This window comes from Scyliorhinus canicula, chromosome 17 (genome assembly GCF_902713615.1).
Source record: "Scyliorhinus canicula chromosome 17, sScyCan1.1, whole genome shotgun sequence".
Lineage (NCBI taxonomy): Eukaryota > Metazoa > Chordata > Chondrichthyes > Carcharhiniformes > Scyliorhinidae > Scyliorhinus > Scyliorhinus canicula.
Window position 1 is genome coordinate 91,897,590 of NC_052162.1, and position 27,707 is coordinate 91,925,296.

General features: G+C 47.2%; 1 protein-coding gene across 1 annotated transcript in view; it reads right to left on the bottom strand.

The window, feature by feature from the left end:
* LOC119951478 (sodium- and chloride-dependent neutral and basic amino acid transporter B(0+)-like) overlaps nucleotides 1-27,707 on the bottom strand; it is a 91,867-nt gene that overhangs the window by 26,390 nt on the left and 37,770 nt on the right. Inside the window, exons 5-11 of the mRNA XM_038774688.1 lie at nucleotides 26,158-26,325; nucleotides 18,638-18,776; nucleotides 17,229-17,361; nucleotides 10,882-11,022; nucleotides 4,466-4,694; nucleotides 3,800-3,925; nucleotides 596-714 (exon numbers count right to left, since the gene is read on the bottom strand). Of these exons, the coding sequence (XP_038630616.1) occupies nucleotides 596-714; nucleotides 3,800-3,925; nucleotides 4,466-4,694; nucleotides 10,882-11,022; nucleotides 17,229-17,361; nucleotides 18,638-18,776; nucleotides 26,158-26,325 (1,055 nt within the window). The remainder of the gene's footprint in view (nucleotides 1-595; nucleotides 715-3,799; nucleotides 3,926-4,465; nucleotides 4,695-10,881; nucleotides 11,023-17,228; nucleotides 17,362-18,637; nucleotides 18,777-26,157; nucleotides 26,326-27,707) is intronic.

Sequence of the window (27,707 nt, forward strand, 5' to 3'; positions counted from 1 at the left end):
GCCGGGTAGGGGAGAATCCCGGCCCTCATTCCTCCCTGCCATTAGTCTGAGCATGCTGGTTTTGGGAAAAAATTTCAATCCTTTAAATTTTGTAACATTTTTAATATTCTTGCAACTTAGAGCCCCCGAATGGCAGAAGAGCCCTCAGTTCCAGCAATATAGCACCCCATTAATAAGAGTGAACTGTTCGCCAAGGCTATTGTTTAAATCCTGGGTTTCCAAGCAAAGCATTCTATGTTAAAAAAAATATGTATTTTTATTCTTTTCCAATGAAGGGGCAATTTGGCGTGGCCAGTTCACTTACCCTGCACATCTTTGTGTTGTGGGGTGAGACTCACACAGACACAGGGAGAATGTGCAAACTCCACACGAACCCGGGTGTCCTTGGCATGTTGAGGCAGCAGGGCTAACCACTGCGCCACCGTGCCACCTCCCCCCCCCCCTAAAATGCCACGTATTGATCTGAGTTGAGAGTGTTTTTCAGCTGAGCCAAGCTGATACGGGAACAGAAATGTACCAGTTGCCATCATTACACTTTTTAGTCATAACCAGGACAGCATACAGAGACATAACAAATTATGAGAGGACAACTTACCTGTGTTGTACAAACAAGGCCAAGGAAATAGAATAAAAAGCAAGCACCAGTTGTCACATAAAGGTGCTTTGATCGGAGTAGCCTGGGGAACTGGTCCAGCAGGGCTGTTATAACCAATTCTGATGAAAGATAACATTAAATGAGTTCAGCAATTAATTAACAAGTTAACGCAGCCCCAGAGAAACCCACCAATGGAGGGACCAAACTGTGTAAACCAGAGAAACAGATGGGGACAGATTCATCTGTCAGTGGGTTTTGTTTGAGGCGTGCAAAGAGGGGAATGAAGGCAGGACTGGAAGGGAAATCTGAAAGGTCACCGTCGGGCCAGTAAACTGATGGACTCCTGCCTCCAGATGATCTAAGTGGAAGTATTTGAGAAACAGAACTGAATGTCGACTGGATGGATCTATGAAGCCGCCTTTACCTATTCTTCCATTGGAGCCACTTAAGTCATTGGGTCACTGTCATGTTTGCAGGCCAGCCTGTGGGAGGGATACTCCCCACAATGATAATCTGATGCTGTGATAAATCTTTAATCCTTTCATACATCTTCTGAGGATTATCAGAGCTGCAGTCATCTAGGCAAGTGGAGGGTGTGCCATCACATTTTTGACTTGAGCCTTACAAATGGTAGACAGGCTGATGGAAATTGGGAAGTGAGTAACTCACTGAAGGAGAATGAACCTTTTGTGTCCACAGTACTAATATGGCCGGTTCAGATCAATGGTATCATAATAATGAAGGAAAAACACTAAATTACGTCCAGAAATGTTGAACTTTTCAGTAAGGCCTGTGAGTTTTGTCTAAATAAGGCCTGTGTGAGTTTTGTTTACAAGCCAAAGGTGGCTGAGTTTGTAAAGTCAGTCACTGGCTGATTTACTGGTGATGATAATTGTGAGTGACAATGGATCCCCACCCCGTTTCCAGACAAGGTACTTTTAAAGCATCGTGAAACAAATTGCCATCTCCAATGGAGAGAATGGGAGATAATATGCGCTGAGTATAATCTCATCAAGAGATACCTTGTGTATAGTGTCCAGACGGATTTGCGGATTTCACCTTCCAGGAATATACAAAGGCTGGGACAAAAGGCAGCTGAAGGACTGCCACAGGTTGATGAGTGTGATTGTGGATGGGTGTGAACTATGGCAGCATGGTAGCACGGTGGTTAGCACAGTTGCTTCACAGCTCCAAGGTCCCAGGTTTGATTCCCGGCTTGGGTCACTGTCTGTGCGGAGTCTGCACGTTCTCCTATTGTCTGCGTGGGTTTCCTCCGGGTGCTCCGGTTTCCTCCCACAGTCCAAAGATGTGCAGGTTAGGTGGATTGGCAATGTTAAATTGCCCTTTGTGCCCAAAAAAGGATAGGTGGGGTTACGGGGATAGGGTGGAAGTGTGGGGATAGGGTGGAGGTGTGGGCTTTGGTGGGGTGCTGTTTCCAAGGACTTGATGGGCCGAATTGCCTCCTTCTGCACTGTAAATTCGATAAACTAGTCCTGCTCTGTCGAAATGCGAAGAAGCCGGCCAGCTGCAGCACTCTTGAAAAAATCTTTTTGCGGGCATCTCTCTCTCTCTCTCTCTTATTGTTCAAGTGAGCCAAAGAACACAGCTGAAAAAACAACAGGGAATCTTCTCCAACAAGCTGCAGAACACCAGACTCTCAATAGTCTCAAAAGCAACCATTTACCTGCTGAAGTCAGGGATACTGAAATCTCACATCCTAATGGCTGAAACGCTCAATCACCAACTCCTCAGAGTCAAGGACTGTTTTGTATACCTTTCTTTTATACTTACTTAATTTGAACTGAATTCTCATCTCCAATTTGTATGAATGTATCTGCATGTGTTTTAGCATTTTTGTGCATTAGTATTTAATAAACTCACTCTATCTTTAACTCAAGAACACCTGGTTAAATTGGTTCCTTTTAAAACATAAATATTGGGACTGGAAAAAGATATCCATGAAGGGAGGGATTTTTTTCCAATTAATCACATTGTAACCAGCAGGAGGTTAAATAAAGAAAGGGAGCCAGTTCATCCCTCCTCCTCAGGGGCATAAAATGTTTGGGGGTATCCCAGCCAGACGGGAACAAATTGCAGTGTCCTTCCTGCCTGGGTTAAAACATTTGGGGAAATCTCACTTACCGACCTGTCATAAGAATTGAGTCTGGAACATTGATTGTAAGGTATGCCTTGGCGAGTTTGGCTATGTCAGGCTGTTGCTGCAATAGTGTGGGACAGCTCTCCCGAGTGTTAGTGTAGAGGACTTTGCAGGGTGTGCATTTTTCAGTTTGATGCCAGATGGTCCAACTGCATTTTTTTGCTCTTGTCACAGTGATTGGCTATGGATGAGTGTCTTGCTTAGCCATCGCATTAGGCAGTTAAGAGTCAGACACATTCAACGGGGTCTTCCAGTCCCGCTCGCCGGTAGGATTTACTGGTGCCACCGAAGTCAATGGACTTTGGCTAGCTTGTCACATCCGCCACACCATTGTGTGGGTCTGGAGTCACGTGTAACACAATAGCAGGTTTCCTTCCCTGAAGGACATCAGTGAACAGGAGGGGTGCTTTATGACAATCAACTAGCTTCATTATCACCCATGACGATAGTAACCTTTCAATTGCATATTTATTTAATGGGCTGAATTTAAATTCCTCAGCTGCAGTGGTGATTCAGACTCACATCTGTGGTTCATTTATCTAGGTCTCTGGTCCTGTCCAGTCACAGAAATGCCACCGTTCCTCAATGAATTTTATCGAATTCTTTTGCTGCTACACTGATGTGTGGAAACCGCTCTGGATGTACCTCAAACTGAAGAATGATCATCCTCAGACACCTGGAGCTGCCATAACCGGGCACAAACTGAGAACAGCTGTACTGTGTGGAAAATGAACAAGGAAGGGAAATGTAACCTGAACAACGAGATTGAAAACCACTGCAATAAAAATCAAAACAGGAATCCAATTTGAGGATCTTCCAGATGTTGGAGTGATGTTCACCAATGCAGTTGTTAATACATTGAATTCAAACAGGTTGGTGCTCCATTCGACAGTGAGCAGAGAATTATCACAAGGAAACATTACCCATTCATGCATTGGCATCACCAACAGTAATTCTTGACCTTACAATATAAGTTTAATGATTTAGACAATTTATTTTTATAAAAGTAAAAAGAGAATGGTTAAATTAAGTAGCATGATTCTTACCTGAACCTGCAAACTGAGTGTCGAGTCCCAGAGTGAATAGCATGCAGAAAAATAAAATGGACCATAAAGGTGCCCATGGCAACTGTGCAAGGGCTTCTGGGTAGGCGATGAAGGCCAAACCAAAACCTAAATAATGGATGTAATTGATCAGGTTAAACTTACGCCAGTTACAACTTGCATTTTGTTTTTATTATTTTAAGGGGTGTGGGTGTCACTGGGAAGGTCAGCATTTGTTGGCCATCCCTAATTGCCCTTGGGAACATGATGGTGAGAAGCCTTCTCAAATCATTGCAGTCTATGAGGTGCAGATGTACTCACAGTGCTGTTAGGAAGGGAGTTCCAGCATTTTGACCCAGCAGCAGTGATGGAATGGAGATCTTCATTCAGCATCACCACTTCTAAGATGATGATGGAGGGAAGGCCATTGAAGCAGCTGAAGATGGATGGGCTCAGGACACTACCCTGAGGAACACCTGCACCGATGCTCCCACCATTTACTCAGATCCCAAATTCACTGTTGCACTCTTTATCATCTATCAATTCAAGTAAACCCAGAACAAACATTTATGAGCAAAAGGCTGCTTAAAGAAGTCTAACGAATGAGATGGGTCACATGATTCAGTGTTCCAGCAACACCCAGCCCAGTAAGTATAACTCTTCATTTACCTGACTGTGCAACCTCTGAAACAGGCTTGTCTTGTATGTGAGCCATGTGTCCAAGGGTGGAGAAGATGGCAAATCCAGCAAACACACTCGTAGCACAGTTAACAACACAGACAACGATGGTGTCTCGGTAACAGTTGTTGTGGAATTTGTTGTAGGATGACAGTGTGATTAAACAACCCCAACCCACAGCAAGAGAATAGAAAATTTGTGTTGCAGCATCTTTCCAGACCTGGTAAATAGAATGGAGAATTCATCAGCACCGGGAGATTTCACTTGAACTCATTCAACAAATAAAACCACATTAACCATGAGGAAAATGGAGCTGGTTAGTCTAACCGCTCAGTGGTGAACTGACTGAATGATGTTCCCTCTGGTCAACAGTATCTCCATTGAATAGAACATGGAACATACAGTGCAGAAGGAGGCCATTCGGCCCATTGAGTCTGCAAGGGACCCACTTGAGCCCTCACTTCCACCCTATTCCCGCAACCCAATAACCCCTCCTAACCTTTTTGGTCACTAAGGGCAATTTATCATGGCCAATCCACCTAACCTGCATGTCATTGGACTGTGGGAGGAAACCGGAGCACCCGGAGGAAACCCACGAACACACGGGGAGAATGTGCAGACTCTGCACAGACAGTGACCCAGCCGGGAATCAAACCTGGGACCCTGGCGCTGTGATGCCACAGTGCTAGTCACTTGTGCTACCGTGCTGCACTAATAGTGCATCCATCATTCTGTCTCCCTGCCTACGACTTGTTGTCAAATTCCCTACAGCAGCCTGGGTGCTTTCCATTATCTGCCATGTTTTCCAGTCAGTGATTCGGCTTGTTACTTGCAGCCTGTACACAGACACCCAGTGATCCCCATTCCTTTACTGAAAACAACAAATATTTTCACCACAAAATAAACACTAGTATCCATTGGCAACAAATTCAACATTCAGATCTAAATATCAATTTTTCTTGTTCATCGCAAGCACAGTGTAAATGATTTACACTGGGAATGATTGTGTCTGCTGCCATGTTATTCACCCTGGGGTAACATGGACTGTAACTGGATGCAGTTGTACTGGAAAGTAGACACCAAACTTAGACGTTAGTTCAATATGTTTTATTGAACTTCTGGAGCAGTGGACACAGCTTGCTGTGGGTTGACACTTGACTAATCTAAGTGTGCTAACTATAACTAACGGGACCAGACTAGCTCTGAGCCAACTTGTAGAAGGTGTTAACTGATATATACACCCTGGCTGTCACTACAGTTGTCACCACAGTTGTGGAAAGAGGCAGAGTGCTGATGCCTTGTGTGTTTTATAGTGGGAAACCACCCTCTAGTGTTCTGCCTGGTGATTGGTTGTGTTCTGTACTGTGTGATGATTGGCTGTACTGGGTGTCTGTCACTGCCTGTCTGTATCTCATTATGTGCATGAGTGCATATCATGACATCTGCTTCAAACAATTTAAATTGGAATCAAAAGAAGAAAGGATGTTAAACAGGCTGCCAATTTGATATTAACCATTTTACACCATCACACAATGTCAAAGGCCTAAATTCTGTTGCTGGAACAATAGTGAGACCGACAGGATTCATTGTTATTTGTGCACAAATCCCACAGCAACTTCAGATTAAACTCAGAAATCCAAATGTTCTTGTTCAATATTCATCACTCTACTGTCAGCTTCAGCATCACTTTGTCTGCTTCACACATTCTCTCCTTCCCTCACCATGTCAGTCATCCTTTTACTCACTCTCACACATATCAGAAATAAGAGGAGTAAGAGGGCAATTTAAAACATGTTACAAGTATACACAGTTATATCCCAGCCTCCTGTGGAGAACCCACTATAGGTCTGGAGGGCGGCACAGTATCACAGTAGTTAGCCTTGTTGTGTCACCGTGCCTGGGACTTGGGTTCAATTCTCAGCTTGGATCACTGTCTGTGCGGAGTCTGCACGTTCTCCCCATGTCTGCGTGGTTTTCCTCCGAGACCTCCGGTATCCTCCCACAAGTCCTAAAAGACGAGCTTGTTAGGTGAACTGGAGATTCCAAACTGTTCCTCTGTGTTCCCGAACAGGCGCCGGAGTGTGGCGACCAGGGGCTTTTCACAGTAATTTCATTGCAGTGTTCATGTAAGCCGACTTGTGACAATAATAAAGATTATTATTATCATTTCCAACTTACAGGATGTGACTGCTGCTGAAATAATAATCAGCTTCCATTATCTTCATGGGGGATTACAGCCGGTTTCTGGATTGCTTTATCCCTTTCAGATATCCCTGTCTCGATAAATAGGGTGTGACATTCCATTTTCTCTCAGGACTGAGTATCATCCATGCACGAACTGCCCAGACAGCCTGACCGCTATGATGTTTCTGGACGGGATTCTCCCTTCAGCGACGCCGGAATCGGAGAATTTGATTGGGAGGAGAATTGCGCAATGTGAAAGTCGTGACTGGAGCCGGGTGTCCAATGGAATGCCATGCTCGATAGTGGAGTTAGTGCATTCTACTCCGCACATACAGTAAACGCCTTCGGCATATCATTAACGGGCCTGACACGGTATTCTCCAGGCCTCTGCGATGTTCCATCTCTGCCAGGAAGAATTACTGACAGCGAGCTTCACTTTTGGTTTTAAAAACCGGGAAACAGACGCTGTGGATGATGAGGGAGAGAGAGGAGGTCGGACATGTTCCCAAAGGAGCGAATGTGGCAGGGCTGGCTGGGGCGGTGAGTCTGCCAGAGCCAGATGTTGGATGTGGGGTTGGCAGAGAAGGAGGGTGCAGGGGCTGCAGTGTAGGCCGAGGCCATTGTGCTGCCCGGTGGACATGGTTGGGCATGGGGGTACGCATCATGCTAACATGTCACCTTCCGACAATGGCCCTTGGAATTCAACCAGGAATGCCTCCGCAGCCCCAGTGAAAGCACTGAGAATGTACGAGCTGGAGATGCTCGAGGAGGGCCATGCATTGGAGGAGCCTGTACCAGAGGGACAGGAAACAGCTGTTGAGGATGGAGAGCCGATCGCACAACAGGCCGAGAAGGAGGAGGTAGGAAGGAGGCACTGCGTGAGGGTCAGCACAAATGGGATGCTCTCATCGTTCCAGGTTCACCAACTAAGAGGCCTGGCTGAAGCCATATATATCCAATCCCACCGCCTTCCCCATCTCCCCCATCCCCTGCAACCCATCTGTGATCCATACCTGCGGGTGCGGTGCAAGCCAGGGTCAGGACCAAGGGTGTCTGTATCACTGTGGTATTCCAGCACCTGCCTGTGGGAGTTGCCAGTACGCTCCCTACTAGCGCGGACGGCATCCATGCGGTGTTGGCCTGGGTGGCATGCATGGTCGGCACCCCCTCCTACCCAGCCCCTCTAGTAGTCCCTGGCTCTGTGACTGCATCTCCATTATCGATGGGTTCACCCTTTCTAGAAGCCCAAGACCAGCTGGATGGCAGCTCGTCTCTGGGGTCGGGCATCCCTCGGACCATCCGTCCCCTCGGGGCTTCCTACCTCCACCTGATACTGCAGCATGTGTTTGGCCCGCATCAGATAGTGCCCCAGGAGCATCTTTGCTAAAGTGCCCAACCAAGGTGAGTGTCTCTGTGATGGTGGAGGGTGTTGGAGACAGCTGTGTAAAGAAATTAGTGTTGTCTCTGGACTGGTGCTCCGGGGTGTCGCAGGCTGGTGTTTGGGGCTCTCTTTAGTGTCCATGTGCTCCTCATTGCTGATATCCACTTGTGATTGGGGTAGGGGACAGGGAACACGAGAAGGGTCCGTCTTGTCGCCAGGGAATCCTGCAAGATATAAGACATTACACAAGATTGAATCAAGGCTTGGGGTGTTAAGTAGTGTGTGGGTGGTGAGGGGGAGGGTTTGGGGTAGTGAGGGGGTTGGATGGCGGTGCTGAAGCAAGGGTTAATAGCTAGAACAAGCCAGAATTAATGGGACACATTAGTGGGAAGTTACAAATAAGGGAGTTGTTATTCAATTCGTGAGCCGACTCATGACTGTAAGCCGAATAGCCTTGAGAAACAAGGAAGATGGCTGGATGACGGAATATGAAATATGGGAGCCATTGATACTGTGGCGAAACACCTGCTGTTTTTGCTAAAACTGTTATATACTCATGTGCCAATAGATATCCTCAAAGTCTGTAAAATCATGTATCGAAACTATGGTAAAAACAAGCTATGCTTTGTAATGGGGGCAAGCTCAAGTGAATGTAAGGGACAGCCCCTTAAAAAACATATAAAGACAGGATGTTTTGAGCAATATTCTGGCACTCTCAGAGGTGGACCTTTGGAATACCTAGAGGGCTGCCCCGATCGCAATAAAGAATATTCTGAAGTACGGACGTGTTCGAGAGTACTTTCTTCCGGACTGAGAGACAAGTGAATTAGAGACACATTCACAGTCCCACACATGCCTTGAGAAAACACAGCCCAGAGGGTTCTCACTTGGTTGCTTGATGCTGACCTCCACCTTGACGGCTGCCCTCTCTCCGGGCCCACCCACCAGGTCCACTGTAGTGAACCCCACGCTCCGCTGTAGTGGGCCCCACAAGTGCCATTCCGTCTGGTCCCCATTATGAAGTCCAGTGCTGAACTGCCCTTGCCCAAGCGAAAGGGATGAATCCCAAAGCCTCACCTTCCTCGGGAATCGGCATATTAAAGTGAGATTTGCTGCAAATGACGTTCCGATCTCTCGCTACACTGGGGAGTTCCAGCGAGCGGAGCTCATCTGTTTGCAAAATGTGATTCCGTACGGCCTCGGTTTCCCTCAGTGGCCCTTCTACAATGCGAGTAGCGTTGTATAGCCATGTGGGAAACATGCGCTAAATGCGCTCGCTCTGGGGATTTATTCCCTTTTTAGTAAATCATGCCCATAGTTTGTGAAACGGAGAATCCCACCCTTTCTGCTTGCCCTCTCAACACAATCTAAACTCAGCATCAGTTTTTCTAATTGACCATTAAATGATGTATCAAATCAGGTTATAATTGTTGCTCGGGTAGCACTGTGACACAGTGGGTAGCACTGTTGCCTCAGAGCACCAAGGTCCCAGGATCAATCCCGGCTCTGGGTCACTCTCCGTTTGGAGTTTGCACGTTCTCTCCGTGTTTGTGGGGGTTTCACCCCACAACCCAAAGATGTGCCGGCTAGGTGGATTGGCAATGCTAAATTGCCCCTTAATTGGAAAAAAATAATCAGGTACTCTAAATTAAAAAGAAACATAATTGTTGCTGTAGATTAGAAAATGTTTTAATTATTTGAGTTTTTCTGCCTGTGACTTTCCTTCCACCTCTTACTCTTTTCTTTCCTTACCCTTGGTACTGATATCATGGTGGTGTTGCAATTCACCGACTGACCACTAGGGGTCTCATTAGTGTTTAAGTGAATGTTAAAGTCAGGTGACCTCCGATCGACTGGAGGGCTGGGAGAGAGAGGTTGCTTGTGCATTTTAATACTGTTATTCATCTGTTGTTTTGTATATTGTTTCCCCACAGTTGATGTTCATAAATCGTTTATAGCTTCAGCTACAAGTGTTCTAGTGATATAAATCAGGCCATCCGACAAGAACATTACACCCTTCATTTCTCTTTCTGTAGCTGATCTGTCATTGAATTCCTCCACTCTAACACGTCGTTCTCTGCCACAGCCATTGTGCTCTTAATTTCACAAGACTGCAATCTGATTGATTAAGCAGATGCTCAGTTACTTTCCACGTTCACTCAGATTCCAGATGCTGACGATGCTGTGTCAACTCCATCTCCCACAGCCAACTACGTACAGCACCAAATATCATTGATAAGTACAAGTCTAACAATGAGCAGGTAACAGTAAATGACCTGCCACATTTGAGGCAAGGGCTGTAATTCTCCAGCCGTTGGGATTCTCATTTCCCGCTGGCAGTGTACCCTCGCCCGTGGATTTCCCGGTGGCATCAATGGGAAATCCCATTGACAATCACCGGGAAGAGACAGCGCACAGCGTGCCATCAATGACCGTGCGGCTGGGGGGGCCAGAGGATCCCAGTCCAATGTTTATCCCTTTGGTTAATAAGAAATTTCACCTGCAAATCTTCTGACTGAATCTGTTCTGACGTTTCAGTGAGAAGGAGGCAGCGAGAAAAATTCCATTGCATCCCATTCCCTGTCGCTGTGTCCCATCTAGTTCCATCCTATCTCTTCTCATCAAGGTGATAAAAACGGCAAACTAACTAATCCAAATATATCGCAGGGTCTGGGTAAAAATGAGCAATCACTGAAGCTATTTTTCCCACATTTCAGCAAAAAGAACCCAAAAGCAACATTCAGAACGTTGCTATCCCAAGCAGACAAAGAAAATTAAGTGAAATATTAAACAATCCATCTAAAAATTACACTTGAAATTCAGTCAATTATGTTGTACTTACCTCAGCATCAGTCAGTTTGGAGAAGTCTGACTGGCTTCCAATGTAGAATTCAATTCCTTTATAGGCTCCCTCCAGGGTAAGGCCTCGGATCAGGAGTATGATCAGAACCACATAAGGGAACGTCGCAGTGAAATAAACCACCTGACCAGGGAGAGGAGCTTGTTAGAGTTTCCTGTACAACATTTATAGCATTGAATCCAATTGAATGGTAAACTGATCGGATTGTAATTAAAGCAAGGAATGAATCATAAGATAATTGGAGTGGTAATAACTATATGAATTTAAAACCGAGTTTCAAAATGGAACTGAATTTAAAGTGCAGAATAAGTGACAAGTGGCAAGTTACATGCGCGCCACACAAGTGCCAGGCAGTGACCGTCTCCAGATGCACTGCAGTAACTCATCAAAGTTTCTTAGACAGCGCATTCCAAATCAACAAACATTACCATCTAGAAGGACAAGAGCAGAAGATACCTGGGAATCCCATCATCTGGAGGTTCGCCTCCAAGTCACTTGCCACTCTGACTTGGAAATATATCGCCGTTCCTTCACTGTCACTGGGACAAAATCTTGGAACTCCCTCCCGAACAGCACAGTGGATGTACCTACACCTGATGGACTGCAGTGGTTCAAGAAGTCAACTCACCATCAACTTCTGAAGGGCAACTAGGGATGGGCAATAAATCCTGGCCTAACCAGAGAAGCCCACATCCAGTAAATAAATTTTAAAAATGTATTCCAATTTATGTTTAAGTCTCAATATTTACTTCTCAGGTTTCTTTGCCATTCTTAATGTCCAGACAAATCTCCCTTCATTCAAATAAAACCGTGACCCTAATCTGCTCAACCACTGAGCCAGTCCTGCCCAGCCTTCCAGAGTAATTGGAAATTCATCCCAAATCCCTGTATTAGTAACTGAAACCCATCGAATGGGGGCATATTTCAGGGGTCGAGGCATAAAGCCGGTTATATTCGCTGTGAGGATGCAGTGACGTTCCCTGCTCAATCCGAAAACTCACCTCAACTTCTCCAAAAACATCCAAACAGCACATCATAATTCATGCATAAAATTAGCCAGAATTGCAGTCTGCCATCATGATCTGACCAATTGGGAAATTCCAGTCAATGAGTGGAAAATCCCAGCACGGGGAGAGCTGTGCCGGAAGCAGCCCGAGGAGCAATGTACCCCACTCAGAGAGTCTTGGACTTCCGTAACATTGGATCCAGTGGCACAGGAGATCCAAATTTGATGATCAAGCTACTTTTCACTCAGGATAGAGATCAAGGGCACGATCTACCGGGTACAAAAACGGGCGGGCCGGTAAGATAATGGCCGTGATTTAACCAAAAAGTTTCAAAAGTTGGTAGCGAGCGGGAACTGCCGCGAGCTTCCCGATGCTCGACCCGCGAGGCCGTCACCGCTACTTTGGTCTTTGGTCCACTTAACACGACCCCACAGAATTCGTGCCACAAATCATGGTTCCGCCGGTTGATTCACCGGGACCATGTCCGCCAGCCCCTGCCAACAAGTGAGAGCAGCACTTAAACAGCTCCTGTACAGCCAACCCCACTCAGTTCACAGCCACATTGCTGAGATGACCAGAACCACGATTCAATGATGCCGGATTGAGCAGACTACTGGAAGTGATAGAGGCCAGGCAGTCCGCAAGGGTCACACAGCATCACATGGAAAATCTACAGTGCAGAAGGAGGTCATTCGGCCCATGAAGTCTACACCGACCTCTGAAAGAGCTGCCTACTTAGGCGCAAACCCCCAAACCTATACCCATAACTCAACCGAGGGACAATTTTGCATATCAAATGCGCCTAACCTGGGCATCTTTGGGCTGTGGGAGGAAACAAGAACACCCGAGAGGAAATCCACTCTGGCACGGGGAGAAGGTGCAAACTCCACACGGACAATCATCCAAAGTTGGAATCAAATACGGGTCTCTGGCTCTGTGAGGCAGCAGTGCTGACCACTGTGCCACCATGCTGTCCAGTGTGCCGGTCACAGAGTTCAGTTCAGTTCAGCCACAGGGCAACCACTGCATTGTGGGAGAGTATGTATGACTAGGACGACCCAGTGGCTCAAGAAGGTCAACAACCTCCACCAGGCCGCTTAGGTGAGTTGGCACCGGACCCTGGAACCCCCTCCACACACACTCTCCCCTCCCATACGTCCCATCCCCTCATACACCCCATCCTCTCCCCTATGCACCCCATCCCTCCCATCTCCCCAAGCCCCGTGTGCAGTGCCGCTCCCCACAGCCTGAGGACCTGGTCACCCATCAGGCCAGGGAGGCTCTCAAAGGAGGAAGTCCACGACAGGCACTGGACAGATGACGGGCAGCGTGTGCTGTAGCAAGCTTCGCCTCAACAAGGAAAAAAGGAGGCACTGTGCCAGTTTGTTGTGGAATTGGCATCATGTGGAGGAGGAGGACACCCGCTCCCGGTGGCCGTCAAGGTCACTGCAGCCCTGAACTTCTATGCCTCAGGATCATATAGGGCTCGAACATGGACCTGCGTGGCATCTCACAAGCTACAGCCCACATGTACATCCGTGAAGGTCACGGGCAGAAAACCATATAAAGTTTGACATGGATTAGACCCAACGAGGTGCCCTGGCAGCAGGATTCTCCACCATTGCCGGGATGCCCCAGGGCCAAGGTGGAATAGGTGGCACGCCTGTCGCCCTGCATGTATGAGATGGACTGGGAATGCCTTTCGTTCACAGGAAGGGGTTTCATTCCTTGAACTTTCAACTTGTGTGCAACCACCATATGAATATCTTGCACACGTGTGCACGCTTCCCAGGCAGTATGCACGATAGCTACATCTCGGGGCAGTCAGAGATCCCTGGCATCTTCAAGGGACACTCCAGGGTGACGAGCTGCCTCTTGCGGAATAAGGAAACCTGGCTTAGGACCTGGCTAATGGCACCGGTATCGATGCCGAGACCCAACATAAAGAGGCCCATGTGGCTCCCGGGCCGTCACTCCTCAAAGTATGATTCCGATGCCCCGACCATTCTGGTGGTACACTGCAGTACACACCCCGGTTCGTGGTGGTCTGCTGTGCCCTCCACAACCTGGCACCACAACAGGATGACATACTGGAGGAGGAGGAGGAACATGTGGCCACCTCAGAGGAGGAGGACAAGGAAGAACCGGACCAGGAGGAACTGGAGGATGGGCTCAGGAAGGACCTGGTGGACCAGCCGGAGGGAGGAGGACAGACGGTGGCACCAAGTGTCCGGCATGCCCAGAGGACCAGGGAGGGCATCATCCTCGCCCGATTCATGTAGGATGTGGATTCATCCGTCGTCATGCCGTAGGGAGGCTCTGGTGCAGCCTCCAGCGCACCCTCCTACCAATCGGTGCCCGTAGGGCCCTGGGGTCACCTCAATTCAGAGGGGCAGCTGGATTGAACTCTGGATTACCCTGTGTTATCTGGCTCTCCCCAATATCTGCACTACACCATGGTGTTGTTACCCTCAGCGATGCCCCACTGTGAACGGGCCAGGCTCTGCAATGCCTTGCCAATGTCCACCTGTGTCTAGGACATGATCCTCAGCGACTGGGACATGCACTGGAGCACCTCAGCGATACCCACCTGAGACAGGGACATGCTCTGCAGCGCCCGAGCAAGGACAACCTGAGACTGGGACAAGCTCCGCAGTTGCTCAGAAAGGTCCACCTGCATCAGGGACACATCCTCCAGCTACTCAGCCATGGCTAGCACTGACTGAGCCATGCCTTGGTCACCACCACTCATGGTGCCGACATTGCTCTCCACTGTGGTCGCCACCCACGCGGTGGCATGCATTGACGGCACACTCTCCTGCGCCCATAGACTTTGGGACTCTTCCAATTGACGGTGCACCTGTTGGATGTCGCTGACAGCCCCCTCTGAATCTCATAGCCGCGCCCTATTGACTGCATCGGCTCCAGGATAGCCTGGACTCGGCATCTGACTGGGACTCAGCTGGGTCCTGGGATCCAGCAGATCTCTGACTGCCGTCTCCCCTGGATGTTCCTGCCTCCACCTGATGTGCATCTGCAACTTTATGGTGCTCACCAGAATGTGCCCCAGAAGGCTGTACTTTATTTTCACCCATTGAGGTGAATCCAGTATTGTTTTTAACCCATCGACCTGGGAACTGAGTTGGGGAGAAGTGTTTGGGAGCATGGACCATGTCGAACACGCCCATCGAGGTGTGTGTTTCTGAGCTGGTGGAGGGTGGGAATGACAGTCGCGATGCACTGATGGTGGCATCCTCAGAGCTCTCCTACAAGGTGCTCTCTTGGATGGCAGGGTGGGAGCCACCCTGGATCGACCAGTGCCATTAGATTGCGATCCTGCGAGAGAATGGACTTGTAGTCAGTGAGACAGAAGGATAATCATGCTGGCATGAACAACTCGCATGTGACAGGTCACCTGCGTGGGGGCCAGTCGTTAATCACCTCCACGACTCAGGCCAATCTCGCATCAGTGACCGTTTCGCCTGGGCCACCTCCGTGACCTCCAGGGTCCGTTCCTCACAGTGGGACCCATCGTTGTCCTTTCCCATGTGTTGTCAGCCAGCTTCACCTGCGGGAACATAGAGGGGTCATCATGAGCCAACAGCTTCAATCATTGGTGGGTATGGGAGGGTGAGGCAGGGTGTAGCCACCAGGGGTGGCCACTGCCCAACACAAAATGGAAGACTGCAAGGAATGCAGGGAAAATGGACATGTTGTAAAGCAAGCAGCTTGCAAAGCGCTTGTATATTGGGACGGCTGCAGAAACCAGTTTTGACTGCTGCAGAAACCAGACAGCACTGTGAAAAGAAACCAGTTAACATACTAATGAGGCGATACCGGGCGATCCCCAGATACAATGGAAACAAGTTAAACACAGATTGATACATTGAATGGAAGGCCAGACCTTTCGGTGCCAGAGAAGCCCAAAACAATAAGTCCCAAGAACCGCTCCAGTGACCTAGGAACTGCCCCATGATTGGGGGGTTCAAACATATCGATTGAGAAGAGACCCAATCGATTCCAAGCAGGTAAGGGAGTTCACCCAAAGGGGCGCGGATCCCCTGGGACCTATAAAAGACAGGTCCCACACATGGTTCAGTCTTCTGATCCAGCCCTCCAGCCCTTCTCTCTCTTTGACCAACACTCCTCCGTGGACCAGCTTTTGCCAAGAAGATCTTGAACAAGAGAGAGGAGAGGGTTCGGACAGCAGCCGCCAACAAGTAAGTGCCTCACAACGATCGCTACCAGGGATAGGCACTCCTGACCCCTTTTAACTGATACCAACCTGAAGACTGCAGACCAGAGCAGAACAAGAGGCCTTGTTCCCTGACCCAGCAGTTCCTTCGAGATAAGTATTAGTTTATTTAGCGGTAGGAATAAGTTTAATCCTTTTAGCGTGTGCATGGGTAGTTATTAAACTCAGTTGTTTGGACTTACTAATTGGTGTATGGTTTTATTGCTTTGAACTTCACCTTGAAGCTTGTGGCGGTGTCTTAACGACACCTGGCGACTCCAGAGCTAAGTACAGAAACAGAGCCAAATTGAGTGTTAAGCACACTCACCAAGAAGTCGCAACAAGGGGACAGATGGATGTACCACTGCTGGGCATGGGTGGGATATGCTGGTGGCTGCCAGGCTGTTCTGGGGCACGTCGCGGTATTGTGTTGGGGGTGGGGACGGTGCCAGGCACAGGGTCGTTGGGGTTTCAGCAGGTGGGACTAGTGCCAGGAAACCGATGCCAATTCATCCCGGAATCACGGAGCTGGTCTGCTGGTGTCATGGCTGCTTCGGGGAACAAGTTTCCCATCTGGACGCAATCGTATCCATCAGTCTGGCCAAGCCGGCATCCCTGAATCGCGGAGCTGGTCTGCGCGGTGTCATGGCTGCGTGCTGCCTGGGATTTGCTCTGTGGGATCGGCTTAAGTGCTGCTCCGCCTAGTTAGTGGGGAGCTGCCAGACGCGGCCCAGGCGATTCAGCCGGAGGAAAAGCCATTTGCGGTGTGAAGCCCGTGTAGCATCATTAAGTGCCGTAATTAGCATTCGACACCGGTGACGGACTCACCAGGTCGGCCGTTGGGAAACACCCGGCGATTCCCACTCGCCACCATACTCAGAAAGAAATTTGTTCGATCACGCCCCCAAGTCTCCTTCGGGCCTGGAGTATTCATGAATTATGGATCTCCCACCCCCAAACAGTCACTGTTAACATCACCTGTGAGATAAACCAGCCCACTTCACAAATCATTCATAAATTTTCATTTTATTGTTGCTGAAATCTGTACTTTAACTCAATTTAACTCAATTCATCACCAATCATTTTACCTTTCCTGAAGATTTGATTCCTTTCGATAACACTGCCCCAACAACCAGCCAGGCCAGAAGCAGGCAGAGGGCTAAATACCAGACTATCTCCCCAGTCTCATCCATTGAACTGCTACGGCGTAAAACCACTTTACTGAATAAAACAATAACAGAGAGCAACTAAGGATACTGTTCGTTACACAAGGACGGTATTAGATAAAACACATCAAAATATTTTGTCAAATAATCTTTTGAAGAATTGGGAGCAAACCATCAGCGGAATTCCGACGGTATAAGGTGGCCACAATGGGAAATCCCATTGGCCAGCAGCCGGAGCACCGTGCTGGCGGACCTGAGAATCCAGATGCTTTTTATGATTCATCTCGATTTCTATTAATGTTGTTAAACATACAGCTGTGTTTAAACAATAAGTACCAATGAGTTATGTGGGAGCTATTTTAATTTTGCTGACAGTGCAGCACTGACTGTCATACAATGCACTGTTAAAACTCCCTGGATTGGTCACGTCTCCCAATGAATTTCATATTGTTAAATGTGGTCCCTGCTCTCTGGATTCAATTAAATACACCAAGAAGGGCCCATCAACGTGCGCAGCACGGTAGCATTGTGGTGAGCATAATTGCTTCACAGCTCCAGGGTCCCAGGCTCGATTCCCGGCTTGGGTCACTGTCTGTGCGGAATCTGCACATTCTGCCCGCGTGTGCGTGGGTTTCCTCCGGGTGCTCCGGTTTCCGCCCACAGTCCAAAGATGTGCAGGTTAGGTGGATTGGTCATGATAAATTGCCCTTAGTGTCCAAAATTGCCCTTAGTGTTGGGTGGGGTTATTGGGGTATGGGGATAGGGTGGAGGTGTGGGCTTGGCTAGCGTGTTCTTTCCCAAGAGCCGGTGCAGACTCGATGGGCCGAATGGCCTCATTCTGCACTGTAAATTCTATAATGTTAAATATATAAATGGCCATTGGATAAACATATGGATGATAATGGAATAGTGTATATGGGCTTCAGATTTGTTTCACAGTTCGGCGCAACATCGAGGGCCGAAGGGCCTGTACTGCGCTGTAATGTTCTATTGTTCAATCAGTCACCGATAATTGGAACCATTTCTTGTTTAGAAATTCCAATGGTGAATTTTTTCCTTTGAGAAAAGAAACAAGATTTGTAAAATTTTTACTGTATAAATAGTGCAAAAGTGAATCTGCAGCGTTAGAAACCAGGAACTGTTAACTCATGAAAGGGCCCCTGTTGTGATGCTATTTTGTAACAGGTGTATGCTGTCAATACTACCTCTCTCTAAATCAAACAGCTTTTCACGCATTAAACAGGACATTCACCCAATGAACCTTCCCAAGTGGAAGCTACTGATACAGCTGTCCAGGTTCTAGGTGCAGCTTTCTGTAGTCATTTACTTACTCCCAGTATTGCTCACTTGGGCCCTGGTGAGGAACGTAGATTTCTGATCCATTCGGACATGTTTCATTGTTTACATGCAGCCATGTTGTATTCACGATTTCAAAATATCCATTATCCAGAGTGAGATTGCAGAGTGGATCTGGAAAATGGGGAATGTGTTTTCAAATTACATTTCGCTGTGAATGATGCTGTCATTGCTCGTGATTGGGCCATTATTTCACTCTGACTGAATCCATTTTATTGCATGGGGGAGGTTACAGATGGGTAAAAACAACAGAGGTTCTGTTTGCACACTCCACACACAACACAGTCCAGCTCTGTGTGTAACTGGAGATTTTATTTCAGACATTTTCAAAGTTAGTAATCATCAATCTAAATTAAGTCATTAAAATATAAGCAGCCTATTCAATGAGTTATATTATCAAAGAATTGGTTGAATTAAGATTTAAGGGAATGGAGCATGTTTTGAGGTACGAACTAACCGCTGGATTGTGCTGGATATCTCGCGGGAGAGGCCGAAATCGGGAACCGAACTGGGCAGCGCTGGGTTTCTGATGTAACCGGCGCAATCTGATTGGTGATATCCGGACCCCACTCTTTGCAAACAATAATTGATGGTTATTGGCGAGAAACCGATAATCACCAATTAAGGCCAATCTCCATATCGTTAACAGCCAGGACCCCCAATTGAATGGCCTCCCGTGATCGACTACACCTTAGGTAGATCTTGGGACACACTTTAGAGTGAGACTAGCTGTCTCACTCTAATATGCAGATTTGGCTGTAAGTGTTCTTGCCCACAATGGACGGGATTCACGTTGCGACGTCTCACAAGATCTAACACAAACTCGCTTGACATGACGAGGCAGGTAGATCCCATAAGTGGAATCTCCAGACATCTACGTCACGCTGCACTGCACTGCCTTTACGGTGCAAAGTGACCGGTAGATCCCGCTCTGAAATTTCTCCGTTAGAGTGCGCCCAAGATTTAATTCACTTTCATTCACTCCTAACAAAACCATTACCAACTGTTGCGGCCACATGAAGAGGGTTAAAATATGATTCCCCTATCTTAATACCTCAAGTCTGACTTTTCACAGTAACTTCATTTGAAGCCTACTTGTGACAATAAGCGACTTTCATTTCATTTCATTTCAAATGGGTACCGTTGAAGGTTTTGCAAGTAGAAAGGAATTTTCTCAATGCTCGTGGCTAAACATTTACATACAAAGATTAAAGTCTGGTAGGCTTTATTGAATCATATAATTTAATTTAAAATGCAGAACGAGATCAATTGGCCTATCGAGTCTGCACCTGCCTTTGGAAAGAGCACCCCATTTACGCCCTCACCTCCACCCTATCCGCGTAACCCAGTAACCCCTCCTAACCTTTTGGACACAAAGGCAATTTAGCATGGCCAATCCATCTAACCTGCACACCTTTGGACTGTGGGAGGAAACAGGAGCACCCAGAGGAAAGCCATGTAGACACGGAGAGAAGATGCAAATTCCACACAGACAGCCACCCGGGGCAGGAATTGAACCCAGGTCACTGGAGCTGTAAAGCAGCGTACTAAAAGCTGTACCACTATGCCACCGCAGTATATGGGGTTAGTTTTTAGTGAGTTAACAACCCAACCAGGTAAAGATGATAAAATATTTTAAAAGGTAAACCCACGCTTCTCAAAACTTTGCCACCCACAGACACATATACACAAGCATGCAAAATTTACAATTTATACTATAGGTAGATGCTTGCTTAGCCAAATTAAAGTTCAATTTTGGAAGATTAAAAATCTTGAGAGTTCACTATTTATGAATTCTTGGCTGGCCACTGTAACTGTAGCAGGTATTTTCCCACATTCCCTTAGATTCCAGGGTTGAGTTTAAGGCCATGTACCTACAAATACTGAGGACAATTTCCTTTTAAAAATGTAATCTGTCTCTTCCAGAAGTCAATGGTTTTTCAACCTCCGGTTCCTTTCAATGAAAATTCACTGGGTTGGATTCTCCGCTGGCGGGATTCTCCATTGTGCTGGCAGGTCACCTACGTCAGGGGTTTCCCAACGGCGTGGGGCTGCCCACAATGGGAAACCATCCTGTATTCCTCATAGGTGTGTACCAAAAATGTTTCTTTGAACATCAACAAGCCTTGAGAATGTTTTTTGTTTTTGTTCCTACTACCTCGTATTTCCCACAATGTACTGCATCTTCGCCCAGATTTCCCATTCACTCAACCTGTCTATTAGAGCCCGCATGAAACCTATGGGTTGGAGCAATCAGTGTCCTTGTGAGTCTTGCTGAGTACAAGCTCCCCTGCGAATATGGAAAGGACCCTGAGGACATCCATGATTGAATAAATTCAGCCGGTTATGGAATTGACAGAGTTTGCAGACATGCACGATATGTTTGCTGTGATTGCAGATGAGCTGAACATTCAATGAGTGGAACCCACTGCGATTCACATCGTGGACACCTTGTTGCTACAGAGCTCCGAGTGCCACGTGAGTGCAGTTGATGGTGCCCTCCAGCTGTGGAAAACCAGAGATCTGTGCAAATCCAAATGCTCTTGCATTCTAGCTTGCCTTATCCCAGTCGAAATGCATACAGTTCTGTGCCTTTGTTTAAGATTGAGCCCATAACGTTTTGCACTATTTGTAAGCGGACGCTTGTGAAATCTTGCAGAGGTCAACTGTGGAGGCCTGGAAGGAGCCATTAGCATAAGAATTGGCAGTGGATACCCAAGTCCCCATGGTGCAGAATCAGGTGGCAGATGTGACCAACCAGTTCTCTGGACATGCGCAGTCTTGATGACACTCTACAGCAGTGGTAAGCACTGTCTATAGACCCTGGGTGGTATCTTCTGGCTGTTCATGCCAGCAGGATCTTCCAGTCCCGCTGACGACCCACCTCTGCCAGCGGCGTGGGGTGGATTCAATACAAAATCCCATTGACGGTGTGAACAGAAGATCCTACTGCCAGCCTTTGATGAGCTGTCTCCCGCCACTGAGAAGTACACCACATGGAGGCCAGAGAACCTCACCCTCTGAGTCCTGTGAGGTGTCTGCAAACACTGGCTCACTGTGGCTCTTCCACAGTGCGCGCAGGAGGTATAGCTGCCCCTTCATCTTGAGTGTGGTGTTCCTTTGCACAGGCAGGTGACTACAATTCTCTCTTCTCCTTCATCTCCACTCCCTGGAAGCTATTGGGCATACAGCTAAATCTCAAGGCTCCATGATTTGGGTGTCCTCCTCCTGCATGTCAAGAAAGAGACATGAGGGTTAGCATAAATTTCGTAGGGACCTTCCATGGCAAAGTGTCCCTCAAGCTACGTCACAAGGCCCCTTAACACATCCCCGAGAGTGCTGGCCACCACTTGGATGCCCTGTGTTTAATGCGCTTTATGGCTGCCCAAAACCTCTGTCACCTCTGCCCCAGTCGACCTGACCAATTGGCGTCGCCCAGTGGCTGCATGTGGACTTCTCAGGCCGCACTGTTAGCTTCAACCATGAGTGAGAATAGTCCAAACCCCATATTACAATCCTGGACCGACCTCAGCAGTGACTCAGATACAGGACAGAAACACTAATATTTTATTTTAATTTTGTAAGACTGTGAGGAAAGGATACATCGCTTCAGGAATGAATTCCCAAAGAAATAGGGATACGGTATATTGAAACAAATTTCTAACACTGTATTAAAATATCTTTAACGTCACACCAAAAAATAGCTGACAATTATCCCTTGAACAATGTTAATCAATGCAATGAATACCGGAACCCTTAACCGCTACCTTTATTCCCACAAGAATCTTTGACAAAGAGGCATCCCTTGAACCATGAGCTCAGTCGTCTCGTGATAGATGCTGTCAGACCTGCTCAGGTTACCCATCATTTTCTGTTTTTGTTTCAGATTCCAGCACCTGCAGTCACTTGCTTTTATAAAATGGAAGTTTGAGCGAGATATTTGGAGGAAAAGCAGATGATTTTTATTGATTCATTTGCAGGATATGGGCGTCGCTGGTAAGGCCAGCATTTATTACCTATTCCTTCAGAAGGTGGTGGTGAGTTGTCTACTTGAACTGCTGCAGTCGTTGAGGAATTGGTGCACCCACTGTGCTGTTAGGTAGGGAGTTCCAGGATGTTGCCCCAGTAACAGTGAAGGAGTGGCAATATATTTCAAAGTCAGGGTGATGAGTGACTTGGAGGGGAACTTCCGGGTGGTGCAGTTCCCAGGAATCTGCTGCACTTGTCCTTCTAGATGGTAGTGGCCGTGGGTTTGGAAGATGTTGTCTAAGGAACCTGAGTGAGTTACTGCAGTGCATCTTGTAGATGGTGCATATGGCTGCCACTGTTCGTTGTTGGTGGAGAGTTTGAATGTTTGTGGAAGGGGGAGCAATCAAGCGGGCTGCTTAGTCCTGGATGGTGTCAAACGTCTTGAGTATTGTTGGAGCTGCACTCATCCAAGCAAGTGGAGAGAATTCCATTACACTCCCGACTTGTTCCTTGTCGATGGTGGACAGGCTTTGGGGGATCAGGAGGTGAGTTACTCGTCATAGGATGCCTAACCTTTGATCTGCCTTGGCAGCCACAGTATTAATGTGGGAAGTCCAGTTCAATTTCTGATCAATGGTAACCCCTCAGGATGTTGATTGTGGGGATTCAGCGATGGTAATGCCACAGAATCTTGTGTTGATGGTTAGATCCTCTCTTGTAAGAGATGGTTATTGGCTGGCACTTGTGTGGCACGAATGTGACTTGCCACTTGTCAGCCCAAGTGGATATTGTCCTGGTCTTGCTGCATTTGGATATGGACTGCTTCATTATCTGAGGAGTCGTGAATGGTTCTGAACATTATGCAGTCATCCGTAAACATCCCCACTTCTGATATTCTGATGGAAGAGAGGTCATTGATGAAGCAGCTGTAGATGGTCGGGCCAAGGGACACTTGCAGTGATGTCCTGGACATGAGATGATTGACCTCCAACCACCAAAACCATTTTCCTTTGTGCCAGGTATGACTCCAACCAGCAGTCACTCTCACTTCATCTCTGACATTCAGCTCTTTTGTCCATGTATGAACCAAAGGTGGAAGAGGTCAGGAGCTGAGTGATCTTGGCAGAACCCAAACTGAGTGTTCGTGAGTGGTTATTGCTGATTAAGTGCCCCTTGATAGTACTGTTGATTGTTCCTTCCATCACTTTGCTAATGATGGAGAGTAGACTGATGGGGTGGTAATTGGCTGGGTTGAATTTGTCCTCTTTCTTGTGTATAGGATGCACCTGGACAACTTTCCACATTGCTGGGTAGATGCCAGTGCTGTAACTGTCCTGGAACACCTTGGCATGGAGTGTGGCACGTTCTGGAGCACAGGTCTGCTGCACTATTGCCAGGACATTATCAAGGCCCAAAGCCTTTGCAGTGTCCAGTGCTTTCAGCCGTGTCTTGATATCATGTGGAGTGAATCGTATTGACATTTGTGATGCTGGGGACCTCCGGAACAGACAGAGATGGATCATCCACTTGGCATTTCTGGCTGAAGATTGATGCAAATGCCTTAGCATTGTCTTTTATGTGTTGGGATTCTCCATCATTGAGGTTGGGGATATTTGTGGAGCCTCCTCCTCCAATGAGTTGTTTAATTGTCCACCACCATTCACAAATGGATGTGGCAGGACTACAGAGCTTAGATCTGATATGCTGGTTGTGGAATCACTTAGTTCTGTCTATTACTTGCTGCTTATGCTGTTTGGCACACAAGTAGTCCTGTGTGGTAGCTTCACCAGTATGGTAGCATGTTCTCCTGTACACTTCATTGAACCAGGGTTGATCCTCGTGGCTTGGTGGTAATGGTACAGTGGGGGTCATGCCGGGCCATGAGATTGCAGATTGTGGTTGAATACAATTCTGGTGCTGCTGATGGTCCACAGCACCTCATAGATGCCCACTCGTGCTTTGCTCGATCTGTTCGAAGTCTATCCCGTTTAGCATGGTGGTAGTGCCACACAACACGATGGAGGGTATCCTCAATATGAATATGGGATTTTGTCTCCCCAAGGACTGTGCGGCGGTCACTTCTACTGATACTGTCATGGACAGATGCATCTGCAGCAGGCAGATTGGTGAAGGTGAGGTCAAGTATGTTTTTTCCTCTTGTTGGTTCCTTCACCGTCTGCTTCAGTCCCAGTCTAGCAGCTATGTCCTTCAGGACCCAGCCAGCTCGGTTTGTGGTGGTATTACTGAGCCATTCTTGGTGGTGGACATTGAAGTCCCCCATCCAGAAAAGATGCTGCACCCTTGCCACCCTCAGTGCTTCCTCCAAGTGATGTTCAACATGGAGGAGTACTGATTCATCATCTAATGGTGGCTGGTACGTGGTAATCAGCAGGAGGTTTACTTTCCCATGTTTAACCTGAAGCCATGAGAGTCAATGTTGAGGACTCCCAGGGCAACTCCCTCCCTCCCCTCCCGACTGTATACTACTGTGCGTTCACCTCTAATGTGTTTGTCCTGTCGGTGAGACAGGACATACCCAGAAATGGTGATAATGGCAAACGGGACATTGTCTGTAAGGTTTGATTCTGTGAGTATGACTCTTGTTTAACTAGTCTGTGGGACAGCTCTCCCAACTTTAGCACAATTCCCCAGATGTTAGTAAAGATGAATTTGCAAGATTGGCAGGACTGGGTTTCCCGTGGCTGTTTCTGGTGCCTGGTTCGATGCCGGGTGATCCGTCCTGTTTCATTCGTTTTTTGTGTTTTCTTAGCGGCTGGACAGAACTGACTGGCTTTCTAGGCCATCTCAGAGGGCATTGAAGAGTCAGCCACGTGGGTCTGGAGTCACATGTAGGCCAGACCAGGTAAGGATTTCCTTCCCTAAAGGACACTAGTGAATCTGGTGGATTTTTACAACCAGCAACAATGGTTTCATGGTCATTATTAGACTTTTAATTATAGGTATTTTATTGAGTTTAGATTCCACCACCTGCTGTGGGATTCAAACCCGGATCCCCAAATCATTATCATGGGTCTCTGGATTAATAGTCAGTACACAATACCACTATGCCATCATGCTCACTATGACTAAAAGTGAGAAAAAGATTCCTGCACAAACACAGAGACAAGAGCATCAATGTAATACACAACAGAGAGAGAGTGCGAGAAACAATTGACAAATGAAGCAAAAGAAAGAATTATAGACTATGTGACAAACTGAGAGTTAAAGTAGAAAGAGACTCATATTCATACACTTTGCTCATGAGCAACACGACTAGCGATGAACTGTTTTCTTGAAAATATTACCATCATTTATTTTTTTATTCATTATTGATTATCCTTCAATCCCGGTGACTCAGTGTCATGATTGTTGCCGCTGTTGATTCCTGTCCCAGTATCTCTGCTGTGTGATCACAGTGAAGATGGCCACTGAAACTACTGTCCATTTTCCCCTCACATTCAGACTGACAGAATGAAGAATAAACAGTCGGTCTCTATACTTTACCCAATAGACATTCAGACAGTACCTTTGGGAGTCCTGCTGCATGTTTCATCTGCGCCCCACCATCTGAAGCAGTCTGTCCACGGCAGGGGGGATTGGAATGAGGCGAACAAGTAGTACAGGCTGTAGGCGATGATGACGTTGTAGAGGATGATACAAATTGAGGTCACAACGACCATAGTGATCCCCACACCTTAAAATGAAACAACAAACAGAAGATTAGATTGGGAACTACTGATTTGAAATCAAGTCTTTGAACTGGATTCTGCTGGTCAGGCAAACCATTGGTCTTTTTCTGCAATTGACATCTAACAAGATCTCCTGAGGCGTCCCAGGCGTCGCAAAACACGCAAGAGACCTCTTGCGAGATTTAACATTGTGTCCCAAGTCGGGAGCGACGAGGCTGTTTGATCAGGCCCATAATGTTGGCTTGTATTCTGTACATCGTGATGAGTGAATAAATAGAAATGTTTTAAAACGATAAAGGAATCCATTAGTATAGATGTGGAGAATCTAACATACGAACATATGAATGAGAAATGAAAAGGCACCATAGTCGCAGAGGGCCATAGGCAGCGCACCTCTTTTGAGAGGGAGCTGGCTGATGGTGATTTAACCTGAGGGTCACCACACCTCAGGCGAGGAGCAAAGTTGAGAAGGAAGAGTTCCAAAGATTCATGACCCTCTGAGAGAAGATATTTCTTCTCACCTCTGTTGAAATGTCAGACCCCTCATTTTTAAACAGTGAAAAAATGAAAATGAAAATCGCTTATTGTCACGAGTAGGCTTCATTGAAGTTACTGTGAAAAGCCCCTAGTCGCCACATTCCGGCGCCTGTCTGGGGAGGCTGGCCTCTAGTTCTAGATTCTCCCACAAGAGGGAACATCCTCTGCACATCGGCCCTGTCACAACCCCTCAGGATCTTATATATTTCAATTAAGTTGCTTCTTACTCTTCTAAACTCCAGCTGATACAAGCCCAACCTCTGCAACATTTTCTCATAAGAGAACATTCCCAATCCAGGGATTAGTCTAATAAACCTTCTCTGAATTACTTTCAACAGATTCACATCCTTCCTTCAATAAGGAGCCCAATACCGGAAACAGTACTCCAGGTGTGTATCAGAGAATCATCATAGAATTTACAGTGCAGAAGGAGGCCATTCGGCCCATCGAGTCTGCACCAGCCCTTGGAAAGGGCATCCTACCTAAGACCACTCTTCCACCCTATCCCCGTAACCAAATCAAACCTTTTTTTTGGACGCTAAGGGCAATTTAGCAAGGCCAATCCACCTAATCTGCACATCTTTGGACTGTGGGAGGAAACCGGAGGGCCCGGAGGAAATCCACGCAGATACGGGGAGAACGTGCAGACTCCACACAGACAGTGACCCAAGCAGGGAATCGAACCTGGGACCCTGGAGCGGTGAAGCAATTGTGCTAACCACTATGCTACTGTGCCGCCCCGTGCAGTCTCACCAACAGCTGTACAACTGAAGCATAATCTCTCTAATTTTGTATTTAATTCCCCTCACAATAAACAATATCATTCCATCAGCTTTCCTAATTACCTGCA